At 44.0% G+C, this 17,383-nt stretch overlaps 1 protein-coding gene across 12 annotated transcripts in view; it reads left to right on the top strand.

Moving 5' to 3' along the window:
* LOC135269425 (neuroblastoma breakpoint family member 1-like) overlaps positions 1 to 17,383 on the top strand; it is a 43,898-nt gene that overhangs the window by 18,785 nt on the left and 7,730 nt on the right. For 10 of the 12 annotated variants that reach the window (XM_064363315.1, XM_064363314.1, XM_064363316.1 and 7 more), the window contains 12 exons: positions 1,531 to 1,740; positions 2,902 to 3,006; positions 3,573 to 3,782; positions 4,960 to 5,064; positions 5,631 to 5,840; positions 7,009 to 7,113; positions 7,680 to 7,889; positions 9,066 to 9,170; positions 12,871 to 12,975; positions 14,150 to 14,254; positions 15,429 to 15,533; positions 16,711 to 16,815. In XM_064363315.1, the coding sequence (XP_064219385.1) occupies positions 1,531 to 1,740; positions 2,902 to 3,006; positions 3,573 to 3,782; positions 4,960 to 5,064; positions 5,631 to 5,840; positions 7,009 to 7,113; positions 7,680 to 7,889; positions 9,066 to 9,170; positions 12,871 to 12,975; positions 14,150 to 14,254; positions 15,429 to 15,533; positions 16,711 to 16,815 (1,680 nt within the window). Of the gene's footprint in view, positions 1 to 1,383; positions 1,741 to 2,901; positions 3,007 to 3,572; positions 3,783 to 4,959; positions 5,065 to 5,630; positions 5,841 to 7,008; positions 7,114 to 7,679; positions 7,890 to 9,065; positions 9,171 to 12,870; positions 12,976 to 14,149; positions 14,255 to 15,428; positions 15,534 to 16,710; positions 16,816 to 17,383 lie in introns of all 12 variants that reach the window. The other 2 variants (XM_064363321.1, XM_064363318.1) reach the window with 2 other exon arrangements.

Raw genomic sequence — 17,383 nt, 5'->3', positions numbered from 1 at the left:
ATACTTATACTATTCTTCTGCAGCTTCAGTTGAGGGAAGTTTCTCAGAAACATTTATTGAGTACTTAATTTTCTTTTTTTTTTTTTTTGAGACGGAGTTTCGCTCCCATTGCACCCTCACCTCAGGCAAGCCTGCAGCCAAACATAGGAGACCTGGGCTACAGAACAGTCTCCCAAGTCCCAGGCTCACAAAACCTAGGTGGCGATGAAAGCTGAGAAAGTGAGGAGGTGGTTCAGGGGATCACTCTTCCCTCCTCGTTCCTCTCATCTCAAATTCACCTTCTGTTGCACAGCAACACGGAGGACCACCAACCACCCCTGACCATCACCTTGATCTTGCTGTGTTTGGTTAGGGGGATGCAACCACACATCAACGGTGTTAGACCAACTCAGAAAAATATCTGTCAAACAGTATTCCATAAGGACCGCTCATGGCCCTGTTGTTTTCAACATATGGAAAAAACGAAAACAACAAAATCATATCAGGTTTACAGGACTTCCCAAGATAGATGGTCACACATGCTTTCAGGAGATCTCTATAGAAATGATTTTGATGACTTGATACCTTGAAAAGAGCTCTTCTGGGACTAGAATGACATCCATAAGTGACAACAATGAGATGTAATGTTCAGTCACATTAAAAAACAAACCATCTCACATAGAGGAAGCTTTGGACCTAGGGACGTCACATTGGTCTTAAGTATAATGAAAAGCCTCTTCTGCCACAAACATCAGCTTAGTGGTATCTGCCAGTAAGAAAAAATAAATCAGCGTAACCATGGGATGCAGCAAGAAGAATATTGTGCCAGGAAAGAAAACATTTTTTAAGAATGAATTACTCATTCACTTTCTAGTGGATACAGAAAAAACTGCAGAAGACTCAGAGGATATCATGGCAGTGTAATAGGTTGATATCTTAAACTTGTGGAAAAGCCTTCAATTCTGTTTTAACATATGAGAAGGTGGGGTGACTGACTTCATGACTAGCATTAAGAAAATATCACGTGTTGGGAAACTGTTTCTGCCTTGATGATTTTATACACACGAGATGAAAAATGAGGCACATGCTTACATTATATTGGGAATGAGATGGGACTGGCATTGTCACAAGGGTACACAAATACTGAAAGTGACTGATAGAGGAAAGGTCCCCATCGGTTATGACCTCAGGTGAGACCAGGAGGCCTGTGTTTTAGCAAAGCCTGGGCAGTTGGGATGAAGGGCTCCTAAGATTCCATGACACGCCCAGGTTCTAATTCAGTTATTGCAACAGCAGACTGTTACCTGGGACACTGGCCACTAGCTCCCACACTCTTGTGAGAGTCTGAGCTACAGGCAGCGCCTTCAGCTCTCAGCTCAAGCATTGTGAACCTTGTTTTTGCAGTTAAGGACCCTAAAGTGCTGTGAGGAGGGATCAGGTTTTTCTCAACAGTAAGTTAAGAATTTGAGTTACTGACATCCCCTAGTCCTGATTAAACCTATTTGATTTCCAGTTTTTAACCCATCATGTGTTTGGGTTTCTTCTCCCCAGTCCCTGGCTCTACCTGTGGTGCCCCAAACGTCAGCATGGTGCCATCCAGCAGGACATGTTCCGGGAACACCACAGAGGCAAACTTTACAGACACCCTCGAAAATTCCTACTCCCATCAGGAAGAGACCAAACCGAATATCAGAGACAGCAAAAATAGACTTCTTATGACCCAGGTGGCCTACTTCCTGAACTACCAGCTGAAGACATACAGTAAGTTGTTTAGGTTTACCACCAGGAAAGTGATGAATGGTGTCCTGTCTTGTCTCGAGAAACTAACCTTTCTCTTCATCAAAATTAGTTTCATCCTTCCCATACTTGTAGAAAATAGCAATGGTTATTTTAACATTTAGTTGAAGATGGAAGACAGTGGTGAAAGTATTTAGCAGCTTTTCCACGTCTGCAGTAAGGTGGGTGTGGGACTAAGGTTGAAATCCCAGGTATTGATTTCTGACACAGGCACAGAACCATCTGTTTTTTTCAGCAAAAGGCTAAATCGTGTTTACAGGAATCCTCTCTGTACCGTATAAGATCCTACAGACAAGTAGCATTTAGTCTGTTGGTCTAAATGTCTGAGGCTACTAAACTTCCGTTTGGTTCCGGTTTATGCTGAGGCCCAGTAGGCAAAGCTGTGTTCTGGGGACACTGGGGGAAACACAGTGATAGCACACAGTACCCACTGTGGGGAGCTTGAAGGGGACCCTGCTCCTACTAGAACTTGTGGTATCTGTAAGTGGCACCATCAAGAGCAGGGAGTACCCTGGTACTGGTGCCTCAACTCCTCATTAGCTGGCATCCCCGGTGGGCACCACCACACCTGGCTAATTTTTGTATATTTAGCAGAGGCGAGGTTTCACCCTGTTGGCCAGGCTGGTCTTGAACTCCTGAGGTCAAGTGATCTGCCCTCTCAGGCCTCCTAAAGTGCTTGGATTCCAGGCGTGAACAGATTCTTTTTTCAGTAAAGGTTATTAGAATTCCTCCGTTGGTCCAGTCTCTTATAAAAATTTCTCTCAGAATTCATTGACAATGATATACGATTGGATAAATCAGTATTGCAGCAACACTTCTGGAAAGTATTTAGGGCAATTTTTGAAGATTTTGGAGAAAAGGTTTTAATGTTTTGCATTGACTTAGGTCAGAGGATACGTGATTAAGATCTAGCAGATGAGGGAGATTTTGTCCCATGGATCTGAAAAGCAGGCTCATCTACTTCTAGGGCAACTTAGTCTAGGGCCTATTAGAACATTCTCATCACAATACCACATTCTTACATTGAGAATCTTTTAAGTCCTTGTGCTATGAGTGGACACTGATTTGGTCTTGTGTGAAGTATGATTTGCTTAATGTGACCTGCTCTTCTGAATTTGTCTACAGGAGATCGGAAAGATAATGATGAAGAACAGAAATGCAGAGACAGGAAAAATAAACTTCTTATGAGTCAAGTGGGCTACTACCTGGGCTGCCGGCTGAAGACGGAAGGTAACTTCTTTAGGTTCACTGTCATGAAAGTGATGAACAATGTCCTATCCTGTCTTGTCTATGAGAAACGATACATTCTCTTCTTCCAAGTTAATTTCATCCTTCCCATACTTCTAAGAAAATAACAGTGGGTAATGTAACGTTTTGTTAAAGATGGAAGACAGAGGCCAAAGTATTTAGCAACTTTTCCACGCCTGCAGTAAGGTGCGTGTGGGCCTAGTGTTAATATCTCAGCTATTGATTCCTGACACAGGCACAGAGCCAGCTGTTTTTCTCAGCAAGAGGCTAAATCATGTTTACAGGAATCCCCTCTAGCATATAAGATCCTGCAGAACTCAAAAGCAAGATAAAGGTAGAAGTGTTTATTTCCTGGTTTCAAGGTGACTGTGTAGCTAAGACAAGTTGACTTTAAGGAGATCAAGAGTGGAGATGAGAAGAGTAAAAGCGGGGAAACGACATCTTCAAATCAATAGGCAAGGCTGTCAGTGACATCCCTCAGTCCCGATTAAACCAGTTTGACGTTACCAGTTTCTAATCCATCATGTGTCTGGGTTTCTTCTCCCCAGTCCCTGGCTTTCTGTGTTCTGCCACAAACATCAGCAAGGTGGCGTCTGGCAGGCCTCCTTCCAGAAAAAACACAGAGGTGAACGTTCCAGAAGGCTTTGAGAAATCCTGCTCCCGGCAGGAAGAAAACAAACCGAATTTCAGAGACAGCAAAAATAGACTTCTTATGACCCAGGTGGCCTACTTCCTGAACTACCAGCTGAAGACATACAGTAAGTTGTATAGGTTGACCACCACAAAAGTGATGAATGATGTCCTGTGTTGTCTTGAGAAACCAACCAATTTCTTCATGAAAATTAATTTCATTCTTCCCCTACTTGCAGAAAATAGAAATGGTTATTTTAACATTTAGTTAAAGATGGAAGTCAGAGGCCAAAGTATTTAGCAACATTTCCACCTCTGCAGTAAGGTGGGTGTGGGACTGGGGTTACAATGCCAACTGTTGATTCCTGACGCAGGCACAGAACCACCTGTTTTTCTCAGCCAAAGGCTAAATCATGTTTACCGGAATCCTCTGTGTACTGTATAAGATTTTGCAGACAGGTAGCATCTAGTCTGTTGGTCTGAATGTCTGAGGCTACTGAACTTCTACTCATTTGCAGTATCTCCTGAGGCCCAGTAGGCAAAGCTGTGTTCTGGGGACACTGGGGGAAACACGGTGATAGCACACAGTACCCACTGTGGGGAGCTTGAAGGGGACCCTGCTCCTACTAGAACCTGTGGTATCTGTAAGTGGCACCATCAAGAGCAGGGAGTACCCTGGTACTGGTGCCTCAACTCCTCATTAGCTGGCATCCCCGGTGGGCACCACCACACCTGGCTAATTTTTGTATATTTAGTAGAGGCGAGGTTTCACCATGTTGGCCAGGCTGGTCTTGAACTCCTGAGGTCAAGTGATCTGCCCTCTCGGGCCTCCTAAAGTGCTCGGATTCCAGGCGTGAACCACCACGCCTGCTCCACAGATTCTTTTTTCAGTAAAGGTTGTTAGAATTCATCCGTTGGACCAGTCTCCTATATAAATTTCTCTCAGAATTCATTGACAATGATATACGATTGGATAAATCAGTATTGCAGCGACACTTCTGGAAAGTATTTAGGGCAATTTTTGAAGATTTTGGGGAAAAAGTTTTAATTTCTTGCATTGACTTAGGTCAGAGGATACATGATTAAGATCTAGCAGATGAGGGAGATTTTGTCCCATGGATCTGAAAAGCAGGCTCATCTACTTCTAGGGCAACTACTCCAGGGCCCGTTAGAATATTCCTGTCACAATACCACATTCTTACACTGACAATATTTTAAGTCCTTGTGCTATGAGTGGACACTGATTTGGTCTTGTGTGAAGTGTGATTTGCTTCATGTGACCTGCTCTTCTGAATTTGTCTGCAGGAGATCGGAAAGATAACGATGAAGAACAGAAATGCAGAGACAGGAAAAATAAACTTCTTATGAGTCAAGTGGGCTACTACCTGGGCTGCCGGCTGAAGACGGAAGGTAACTTCTTTAGGTTCACTGTCACGAAAGTGACGAACAATGTCCTGTCCTGTCTTACCTATGAGAAACGATACATTCTCTTCTTCCAAGTTAATTTCATCCTTCCCATACTTCTAGGAAAATAGCAATGCGTAACGTAACATTTTGTTAAAGATGGAAGACAGAGGCCAAAGTATTTAGCAACTTTTCCACGCCTGCAGTAAGGCGCGTGTGGGCCTAGTGTTAATATCCCAGCTATTGATTACTGGCACAGGCACAGAGCCAGCTGTTTTTCTCAGCAAGAGGCTCAATCATGTTTACAGGAATCCCCTCTAGCATATAAGATCCTGCAGAACTCAAAAGCAAGATAAAGGTAGAAGTGTTTATTTCCTGGTTTCAAGGTGACTGTGTAGCTAAGACAAGTTGACTTTAAGGAGATCAAGAGTGGAGATGAGAAGAGTAAAAGCGGGGAAACGACATCTTCAAATCAATAGGCAAGGCTGTCAGTGACATCCCTCAGTCCCGATTAAACCAATTTGACGTCACCAGTTTCTAATCCATCATGTGTCTGGGTTTCTTCTCCCCAGTCCCTGGCTTTCTGTGTTCTGCCACAAACATCAGCAAGGTGGCATCTGGCAGGCCTCCTTCCAGAAAAAACACAGAGGTGAACGTTCCAGAAGGCATTGAGAAATCCTGCTCCCGGCAGGAAGAAAACAAACCGAATTTCAGAGACAGCAAAAATAGACTTCTTATGACCCAGGTGGCCTACTTTCTGAACTACCAGCTGAAGACATACAGTAAGTTGTATAGGTTGACCACCACAAAAGTGATGAATGATGTCCTGTGTTGTCTTGAGAAACCAACCAATTTCTTCATGAAAATTAATTTCATTCTTCCCCTACTTGCAGAAAATAGAAATGGTTATTTTAACATTTAGTTAAAGATGGAAGTCAGAGGCCAAAGTATTTAGCAACTTTTCCACATCTGCAGTAAGGTGGGTGTGGGACTGGGGTTACAATCCCAACTATTGATTCCTGACGCAGGCACAGAACCACCTGTTTTTCTCAGCAAAAGGCTAAATCATGTTTACAGGAATCCTCTGTGTACTGTATAAGATTTTGCAGACAGGTAGCATCTAGTCTGTTGGTCTGAATGTCTGAGGCTACTGAACTTCCACTCATTTCCGATTTCTCCTGAGGCCCAGTAGGCAAAGCTTTGTTCTGGGGACACTGGGGGAAAGCACACAGTACCCACTGTGGGGAGCTTGAAGGGGACCCTGCTCCTACTAGAACCTGTGGTATCTGTAAGTGGCACCATCAAGAGCAGGGAGTTCCCTGGTACTGGTGTCTCAGCCTCTCAATCAGCTGATATCCCCGGTGGGCACCACCACACTTGACTAACTTTTGTATTTTCAGTAGAGGTGGGGTTTCACCCTGTTGGCCAGGCTGGTCTTGAACTCCTGAGGTCAAGGGATCTGCCCTCCTGGGCCTCCTGAAGTGCTGGGATTCCAGGCATGAGCTACAATGCTGGCTCCACAGATTCTTTTTTCAGTAAAGGTTGTTAGAATTCATCCCTTGGTCCAGTCTCCTATATAAATTTCTCTAAGCATTCATTGTCCATGACATATGATGAGATAAATCATTATTGCAGCAATACTTCTGTAAAGTAGTCAGGGCAATTTTTGGACGATTTTGGGGAAAGCGTTTTAATTTTTTGCACTGACTTAGGTCAGAGGATATGATTAAGATCTACCAGAAGAGGGAAATTTTGTCCCATGGATCTGAAAAGCAGGCTCATCTACTTCTAGGGCAACTTAGTCTAGGGCCTGTTGGAACAATCCAGTCACAATACCACATTCTTACACTGAGAATATTTTAAGTCCTTGTGCTATGAGTGGACACTGATTTGGTCTTGTGTGAAGTGTGATTTGCTTCATGTGACCTGCTCTTCTGAATTTATTTACAGAAGATCGGAAAGATAATGATGAAGAACAGAAATGCAGAGACAGGAAAAATAAACTTCTTATGAGTCAAGTGGGCTACTACCTGGGCTGCCGGCTGAAGACGGAAGGTAACTTCTTTAGGTTCACTGTCACGAAAGTGATGAACAGTGTCCTGTCCTGTCTCGTCTATGAGAAATGATACATTCTCTTCTTCCAAGTTAATTTCATCCTTCCCATACTTCTAGGAAAATAGCAATGCGTAATGTAACATTTTGTTAAAGATGGAAGACAGAGGCCAAAGTATTTAGCAACTTTTCCACGCCTGCAGTAAGGCGCGTGTGGGCCTAGTGTTAATATCCCAGCTATTGATTCCTGACACAGGCACAGAGCCAGCTGTTTTTCTCAGCAAGAGGCTAAATCATGTTTACAGGAATCCCCTCTAGCATATAAGATCCTGCAGAACTCAAAAGCAAGATAAAGGTAGAAGTGTTTATTTCCTGGTTTCAAGGTGACTGTGTAGCTAAGACAAGTTGACTTTAAGGAGATCAAGAGTGGAGATGAGAAGAGTAAAAGCGGGGAAACGACATCTTCAAATCAATAGGCAAGGCTGTCAGTGACATCCCTCAGTCCCGATTAAACCAATTTGACATCACCAGTTTCTAATCCATCATGCGTCTGGGTTTCTTCTCCCCAGTCCCTGGCTTTCTGTGTTCTGCCCCAAACGTCAGCAAGGTGGCATCTGGCAGGCCTCCTTCCAGAACAAATACAGAGGTGAACGTTCCAGAAGGCATTGATATATCCTGCTCCTTACAGGAAGATAGCAAACTGAATATTGGAGTCAGCAAAAATAGACTTCTTATGAGTCACGTGGACTACTCCCTGAACTACCAGCTGAAAACATGCAGTAAGTTGTATAGGTTGGCTACCATGAAAGTGATGAATGATGTCTTGCCTTGTCTAGAGAAACTAACCGTTCTCTTGATCAAAATTAATTTCTTCCTTCGCATACTTGTAGAAAATAGCAATGGGTATTTTAACATTTAGTTAAAATGGAAGAGAGACGCCAAAATATTTAGCAACATTTCCATATCTGCAGTAACGTGGGTGTGGGACTGGGGTTACAATCCCAGCTATTGATTCCTGACCCAGGCACAGAACCACCTGTTTTTCTCAGCAAGGGACTAAATCCATGTTTACAGGAATCCTCTCTGTACCATATAAGATCCTACAGACAAGTAGCATCTAGTCTGCTGGTGTAAATGTCTGAGGCTACTGAACTTCCATGCAGTTCCAGTTTCTGCTAAATGCCCAGGAGGCAAAGCTGTGTTCTGGGGACCCTGGGGGAAACATGGCGATAGCAGGCTGTATCCACTGTGAGGAGCTTAAAGGGGACCCTACTCCTAATAGAATCTGTGGTGTCTGTAAGTGGCACCATCAATAGCAGGGAGTACTCTGGTACTGGTGCCTCAGCCTGCCAATTAGATGGGATCCCCACTGGGCACCACCACACCTGTCTAATTTTTGTATTTTATGTAGAGGCAAGGTTTCACCATGTTGGCCAGGCTGGCCTTGAACTCCTGAGGTCAGGTGATCTGCGTGCCTAGGCCTCCTAAGTTGCTTGGATTCCAGGTGTGAGCAACCATGCTGGCTCCACAGATTCTTAAGTAAAGGTTGTTAGAATTCATTCGTTGGTCCAGTCTCCTATATAGATTTCTCTAACCATTCCTTGACCATCATATATGATGAGATACTTAGTATTGCAGCAACCCTTCTGGAAAGTAGTTAGGGCAATTTTTGAAGATTTTGGGGGACAAAGTTTTCATTGTTTGCACTGACTTAGGTCAGAGGACACATGACTAATATCTACCAGATGAGAGAGATTTTATCCCGTGAGTCTGAAAAGCAGGCTCATCTGCTTCGGAGGCGACTTAATCTAGGGCCAAATAGAACATTCCAGTCAGAATATCATATTCTTACACTGAGAATACTTTATGTTCTTGTGCTGTGACTGGACACTGATTTGGTCTTGTGTGAAGTGTGATTTGCTCAATGTGACCTGCCCTTCTGAATTTGTTTACAGAAGATCAAAAAGATCATGAGGAGGAACAGAAATACGGAGACAGCAAAAATAAACTTCTTATGAGTCAAGCGGCCTACTACCCGGGCTGCCAGCTGAAGACGGAAGGTAAGTTCTGTAGGTTCACTTTAAGAAAGTGCTGAACGATATTCGGTCTTCTCTCTGAGAAACTGAACACTCTCTTCATCAGAATTCATTAAATTTTTCCCATACGTCTCGGCAAATATAAATGGGTACCTTAACATTTTGTTAAAAATGGATGAGAGAGGCCAAAGTATGTAGAACCTTTTCCACGTCTGCAATAAGGCAGGTGTGGGACTGAGGGTAAAATCTCAGCTGTTGATTTCTGACACAGGCGCAGAACCACCTGTTTTTCTCAGCAAGAGTCTAAATAATCTTTACAGGAATCCTCTCTGTATCACGTAAGATCGTGCAGACAAGTACCATCAAGTCTGTTCGGTTCCGGTTTCTGCTGAGGCCCAGTAGGCAATACAGTGTTCTGGGGACACTGGCGTTAACACGGTGATGGCACACAGTACCCACTGTGAGGAGCTTGAAGAGGACCCTTCTCCTAATAGAATCTGTGTTATCTGTAAGCAGCACCGTCAAGAGCAGGGAGTACCCTTGTATTCGTGACTCAGCCTGTTAGTTAGCTGGGATCCCCGGTGGGCACCAACACACTTGGCTAGTTTTTGTATTTTTATTAGAGGCTGGGTTTCACCATGTTGGCCAGGCTGGTCTTGAACTCCTGAGGTCAAGTGATCTGCCTTCCTGAGCCTCCTAAATTGCTCCGATTCCAGGCGTGATTCAATGTGCTGGCTCCACAGATTCTTTTTTCTGTAAAGGTCGTTAGAATTCATCCATCGGTCTCCTATATAAATTTCCCTAACCATTTGTTGACCATCATATGTGATGAGATAAGTCAGTATTGCCTCAATGCTTCTGGAAAGTAGTGAGGGCAATTTTTGAAGATTTTGGGGAAAATGTTTTAATTGTTTGCGCTGACTTAGGTGAGAGGATAAGTGATTAAGATCTACCAGATGAGGGAGATTTTGTCCCATGGAACTGAAAAGGAGACTCATCTACTTCTAGGGCGACTTGACCTAGGGACCAGTAGAACATTCCCATCAGAATATCACGTTCTTAAACGGAGAATATTTTTGGTCCTTGTGCTATGAGCGGACACCGATTTGGTCTTGTGTGAAGTGCGATTTCCTTAATGTGACCTGCTCTTCTGAACTTGTTTACAGATGATCGGAAATGTCACGAGGAGGAACAGAAATACGGAGACAGCAAAAATAAACTTATTAAGTGTGAAGTGGCCTGCTACATGGGCTGCAGGCTGAAGACGGAAAGTAAGTTCCATAGGTTCACCATCACCAAAGTGCTGAACGCTGTTCTGTTTCCTCTGAGAAACTAGAGGCTCTCTTCATCAGAATTAATTTCATTTTTACCATACGTCTAGGAAGATATCAATGGGTACCTTAACATTTTGATAAAGGTGGACGAGCGAGGCCAAAATATGTAGCACCTTCTCCACATCTGCAATAAGGCGGGTGTGGGACTGAGGGTAAAGTCTCAGCTGTTGACTTCTCACACAGGTGCAGAACCACCTGTTTTTCTCAGCAAGAGTCTAAATCATGTTTACAGGAATCCTCTTTGTACCACATAAGATCCTGCAGACAAGTAGCATCTAGTCTGCTGGTCTAAATGTCTGAGGCTGCTGAACTTCCTTCCACTTTCTGCTGAGCAGCAGTAGGCAAAGCAGTGTTCTGGGGACACTGGGGTAAACACGGTAATAGCACACAGTGTCCGCTGTACGGAGCTTAAAGAGGACTCTGCTCCTTACACAACCTGTGGTATTGGTAAGTGGCACCATCAAGAGCAGGGAGTAGCCTTGTATTCATGACTCAGACTGTTAGTTAGCTGGGATCCCCGGTGGACACCAACACACTTGGCTGGTTTTTGTATTTTTAGTAGAGGCTGGGTTTCACCATGTTGGCCAGGCTGGTCTTGAACTCCTGAGGTCAAGTGATCTACCTTCCTGGGCCTCCTAAATTGCTCCGATTCCAGGCGTGAGTCACTGTGCTGGCTCCACAGATGTTTTTTATGTAAAGGTTGTTAGAATTCATCCATCGGTCCAGTCTCCTCTATAAATTTCCCTAACCATTTGTTGACCACCATATGTGATGAGATAAATCAGTATTGCCTCAATGCTTCTGGAAAGTGGTGAGGGCAATTTTTCAAGATTTTGGGGAAAAAGTTTTAATTGTTTGCGCTGACTTAGGTGAGAGGATAAGTGATTAAGATCTAGCAGATGAGGGAGATTTTGTCCCATGGAACTGGAAAGCAGGCTCATCTACTTCTAGGGCGACTTAACCTAGGGACCAGTAGAACATTCCCATCAGAGTATCACATTCTTAAACGGAGAATATTTTTGGTCCTTGTGCTACGAGCGGACACTGATTTGGTCTTGTGTGAAGTGCGATTTGCTTAATGTGACCTGCTCTTCTGAACTTGTTTACAGATGATCGGAAATGTCACGAGGAGGAACAGAAATACGGAGACAGCAAAAATAAACTTATTAAGTGTGAAGTGGCCTGCTACATGGGCTGCAGGCTGAAGACGGAAAGTAAGTTCCATAGGTTCACCATCACCAAAGTGCTGAATGATGTTCTGTGTTTCCTCTGAGAAACTAGAGGCTCTCTTCATCAGAATTAATTTCGTTTTTACCATACATCTAGGAAAATATCAGTGGGTACCTTACCATTTTGTTAAAGGTGGACGAGCGAGGCCAAAATATGTAGCACCTTCTCCACATCTGCAATAAGACGGGTGTGGGACTGAGGGTAAAATCTCAGATGTTGATTTCCGACACAGGTGCAGAACCACCTGTTTTTCTCAGCAAGAGTCTAAATAATCTTTACAGGAATCCTCTCTGTATCACGTAAGATCGTGCAGACAAGTACCATCAAGTCTGTTGGTCTAAATGACCGAGGCTACTGAACCTCCGTTCGGTTCCGGTTTCTGCTGAGGCCCAGTAGGCAATACAGTGTTCTGGGGACACTGGCGTTAACATGGTGATGGCACACAGTACCCACTGTGAGGAGCTTGAAGAGGACCCTTCTCCTAATAGAATCTGTGTTATCTGTAAGCAGCACCGTCAAGAGCAGGGAGTACCCTTGTATTCGTGACTCAGCCTGTTAGTTAGCTGGGATCCCCGGTGGGCACCAACACACTTGGCTAGTTTTTGTATTTTTATTAGAGGCTGGGTTTCACCATGTTGGCCAGGCTGGTCTTGAACTCCTGAGGTTAAGTGATCTGCCTTCCTGAGCCTCCTAAATTGCTCCGATTCCAGGCGTGATTCAATGTGCTGGCTCCACAGATTCTTTTTTCTGTAAAGGTCGTTAGAATTCATCCATCGGTCTCCTATATAAATTTCCCTAACCATTTGTTGACCATCATATGTGATGAGATAAGTCAGTATTGCCTCAATGCTTCTGGAAAGTAGTGAGGGCAATTTTTGAAGATTTTGGGGAAAATGTTTTAATTGTTTGCGCTGACTTAGGTGAGAGGATAAGTGATTAAGATCTACCAGATGAGGGAGATTTTGTCCCATGGAACTGAAAAGGAGACTCATCTACTTCTAGGGCGACTTAACCTAGGGACCAGTAGAACATTCCCATCAGAATATCACGTTCTTAAACGGAGAATATTTTTGGTCCTTGTGCTATGAGCGGACACCGATTTGGTCTTGTGTGAAGTGCGATTTCCTTAATGTGACCTGCTCTTCTGAACTTGTTTACAGAAGGTCGGAAATGTCACGAGGAGGAACAGAAATACGGAGACAGCAAAAATAAACTTATTAAGTGTGAAGTGGCCTGCTACATGGGCTGCAGGCTGAAGACGGAAAGTAAGTTCCATAGGTTCACCATCACCAAAGTGCTGAACGCTGTTCTGTGTTTCCTCTGAGAAACTAGAGGCTCTCTTCATCAGAATTAATTTCATTTTTACCATACGTCTAGGAAGATATCAATGGGTACCTTAACATTTTGATAAAGGTGGACGAGCGAGGCCAAAATATGTAGCACCTTCTCCACATCTGCAATAAGGCGGGTGTGGGACTGAGGGTAAAGTCTCAGCTGTTGACTTCTCACACAGGTGCAGAACCACCTGTTTTTCTCAGCAAGAGTCTAAATCATGTTTACAGGAATCCTCTTTGTACCACATAAGATCCTGCAGACAAGTAGCATCTAGTCTGCTGGTCTAAATGTCTGAGGCTGCTGAACTTCCTTCCACTTTCTGCTGAGCAGCAGTAGGCAAAGCAGTGTTCTGGGGACACTGGGGTAAACACGGTAATAGCACACAGTGTCCGCTGTACGGAGCTTAAAGAGGACTCTGCTCCTTACACAACCTGTGGTATTGGTAAGTGGCACCATCAAGAGCAGGGAGTAGCCTTGTATTCATGACTCAGACTGTTAGTTAGCTGGGATCCCCGGTGGACACCAACACACTTGGCTGGTTTTTGTATTTTTAGTAGAGGCTGGGTTTCACCATGTTGGCCAGGCTGGTCTTGAACTCCTGAGGTCAAGTGATCTACCTTCCTGGGCCTCCTAAATTGCTCCGATTCCAGGCGTGAGTCACTGTGCTGGCTCCACAGATGTTTTTTATGTAAAGGTTGTTAGAATTCATCCATCGGTCCAGTCTCCTCTATAAATTTCCCTAACCATTTGTTGACCACCATATGTGATGAGATAAATCAGTATTGCCTCAATGCTTCTGGAAAGTGGTGAGGGCAATTTTTCAAGATTTTGGGGAAAAAGTTTTAATTGTTTGCGCTGACTTAGGTGAGAGGATAAGTGATTAAGATCTAGCAGATGAGGGAGATTTTGTCCCATGGAACTGGAAAGCAGGCTCATCTACTTCTAGGGCGACTTAACCTAGGGACCAGTAGAACATTCCCATCAGAGTATCACATTCTTAAACGGAGAATATTTTTGGTCCTTGTGCTACGAGCGGACACTGATTTGGTCTTGTGTGAAGTGCGATTTGCTTAATGTGACCTGCTCTTCTGAACTTGTTTACAGATGATCGGAAATGTCACGAGGAGGAACAGAAATACGGAGACAGCAAAAATAAACTTATTAAGTGTGAAGTGGCCTGCTACATGGGCTGCAGGCTGAAGACGGAAAGTAAGTTCCATAGGTTCACCATCACCAAAGTGCTGAATGATGTTCTGTGTTTCCTCTGAGAAACTAGAGGCTCTCTTCATCAGAATTAATTTCATTTTTACCATACGTCTAGGAAGATATCAATGGGTACCTTACCATTTTGTTAAAGGTGGACGAGCGAGGCCAAAATATGTAGCACCTTCTCCACATCTGCAATAAGGCGGGTGTGGGACTGAGGGTAAAGTCTCAGCTGTTAACTTCTGACACAGGTGCAGAACCACGTTTTTCTCAGCAAGAGTCTAAATAATCTTTACAGGAATCCTCTTTGTACCACATAAGATCCTGCAGACAAGTAGCATCTAGTCTGTTGGTCTAAATGTCTGAGGCTGCTGAACTTCCATTCAGTGCCACTTTCTGCTGAGCAGCAGTAGGCAAAGCAGTGTTCTGGGGACACTGGGTTAAACACGGTGATAGCACACAGTACCCGCTGTACGGAGCTTAAAGAGGACTCTGCTCCTTACACAACCTGTGGTATCGGTAAGTGGCACCATCAAGATCAGGGAGTAGCCTTGTATTTGTGACTCAGCCTGTTAGTTAGCTGGGATCCCCGGTGGACACCATCACACTTGGCTGGTTTTTGTATTTTTAGTAGAGGCTGGGTTTCACCATGTTGGCCAGGCTGGTCTTGAACTCCTGAGGTCAAGTGATCTACCTTCCTGGGCCTCCTAAATTGCTCCGATTCCAGGCATGACTCACTGTGCTGGCTCCACAGTTTCTTTTTTATGTAAAGGTCATTAGAATTCATCCATCGGTCTCCTCTATAAATTTCCCTAACCATTTGTTGACCATCATATGTGATGAGATAAATCAGTATTGCCTAAATGCTTCTGGAAAGTAGTGAGGGCAATTTTTGAAGATTTTGGGGAATAAGTTTTAATTGTTTGCGCTGACCTAGGTGAGAGGATAAGTGATTAATATCTAGCAGATGAGGGAGATTTTGTCCCATGGATCTGAAAAGCAGACTCATCTACTTCTAGGGCGACTTAACCTAGGGACCAGTAGAACATTCCCATCAGAGTATCACATTCTTAAACGGAGAATATTTTTGGTCCTTGTGCTATGAGCGGACACTGATTTGGTCTTGTGTGCAGTGCAATTTGCTTAATGTGACCTGCTCTTCTGAACTTGTTTACAGATGATCGGAAATGTCACGAGGAGGAACAGAAATACGGAGACAGCAAAAATAAACTTATTAAGTGTGAAGTGGCCTGCTACATGGGCTGCAGGCTGAAGACGGAAAGTAAGTTCCATAGGTTCACCATCACCAAAGTGCTGAACGCTGTTCTGTGTTTCCTCTGAGAAACTAGAGGCTCTCTTCATCAGAATTAATTTCGTTTTTACCATACATCTAGGAAAATATCAGTGGGTACCTTACCATTTTGTTAAAGGTGGACGAGCGAGGCCAAAATATGTAGCACCTTCTCCACATCTGCAATAAGACGGGTGTGGGACTGAGGGTAAAATCTCAGATGTTGATTTCCGACACAGGTGCAGAACCACCTGTTTTTCTCAGCAAGAGTCTGTATAATCTTTATAGGAATCCTCTCTGTATCACCTAAGATCATGCAGACAAGTAGCATCTAGTCTGTTCGTCTAAATGTCCGAGGCTACTGAACTTCCATTTGGTTCCAGTTTCTGCTGAGCACCAGTAGGCAATGCAGTGTTCTGGGGACACTGGGGTTAACACAGTGATGGCACACAGTACCCACTGTGAGGAGCTTGAAGAGGACCCTTCTCCTAATAGAATCTGTGTTATCTGTAAGCAGCGCCGTCAACAGCAGGGAGTAGCCCTGTATTCGTGACTCAGCCTGTTAGTTAGCTGGGATCCCCGGTGGACACCAACACACTTGGCTAGTTTTTGTATTTTTAGTAGGCTGGGTTTCACCATGTTGGCCAGGCTGGTCTTGAACTCCTGAGGTCAAGGGATCTGCCCTCCTGGCCTTCCTGAAGTGCTGGGATTCCAGGCATGAGCCACCATGCCGGCTCCACAGATTCTTTTTTCAGTAAAGGTTGTTAGAATTCATCCATTGGTCCAGTCTCCTATATAAATTTCTCTAACCATTCATTGACCATGACACATGATGAGGTAAATCAATATTGCAGCAATACTTCTGGAAAGTAGTCAGGGCAATTTTTGGAAGTTTTTCGGGAAAGCGTTTTAAATTTTGCACCGACTTAGGTCAGAGGATATGATTAAGATCTACCAGAAGAGGGAAATTTTGTCCCATGGATCTGAAAAGCAGGCTCATCTGCTTCTAGGGCAACTTAGTCTAGGGCCTGTTGGGACAATCCAGTCAGAATACCACATTCTTACACTGAGAATATTTTAAGTCCTTGTGCTATGAGTGGACACTGATTTGGTCTTATGTGAAGTGTGATTTGCTTCATGTGACCTGCTCTTCTGAATTTATTTACAGAAGATCAGAAAGATAACGATGAAGAAAAGAAATGCAGAGACAGCAAAAATAGACTTCTTAGGAGTCACGTGGACTACTCCCTGAACTACCAGCTGAAAACCTGCAGTAAGTTGTATAGGTTGGCTACCATGAAAGTGATGAATGATGTCCTGCCTTGTCTCGAGAAACTAACCGTTCTCTTGATCAAAATTAATTTCATCCTTCGCATACTTGTAGAAAATAGCAATGGGTATTTTAACATTTAGTTAAAATGGAAGAGAGACGCCAAAATATTTAGCAACATTTCCACATCTGCAGTAAGGTGGGTGTGGGACTGGGGTTACAATCACAGCTATTGATTCCTGACCCAGGCACAGAACCACCTGTTTTTCTCAGCAAGAATCTAAATCATGTTTATAAGAATCCTCTCTGTACCCCCTAAGATCGTGCAGACAAGTAGCATCTAGTCTGTTGTTCTAAATGTCTGAGGCTGCTCAGCTTCCGTTCGGTTCCGGTTCCTGCTGAGGCTCAGTAGGGAAAGCTCTGTTCTGGGGGAAATGCGATGCTAGCACACTATACCCGCTGTGGGGAGCTTAAAGAGGACTTTACTCCTTACATAACCGGTGGTATCTGTAAGTGGCTCCATCAAGAGCAGGGATTACTCTGGTTAGAGGGACGTCCTGCTGTCTGTGCA

This window comes from Aotus nancymaae, unplaced genomic scaffold (genome assembly GCF_030222135.1).
Source record: "Aotus nancymaae isolate 86718 unplaced genomic scaffold, 86718_ANA_hifiasm-v0.15.2.pri h1tg000053l, whole genome shotgun sequence".
Classification (NCBI taxonomy): Eukaryota; Metazoa; Chordata; class Mammalia; order Primates; family Aotidae; genus Aotus; species Aotus nancymaae.
The sequence above is the reverse complement of the archived record's forward strand: the minus strand, read 5'-3'. Positions and strand labels throughout refer to the sequence as shown.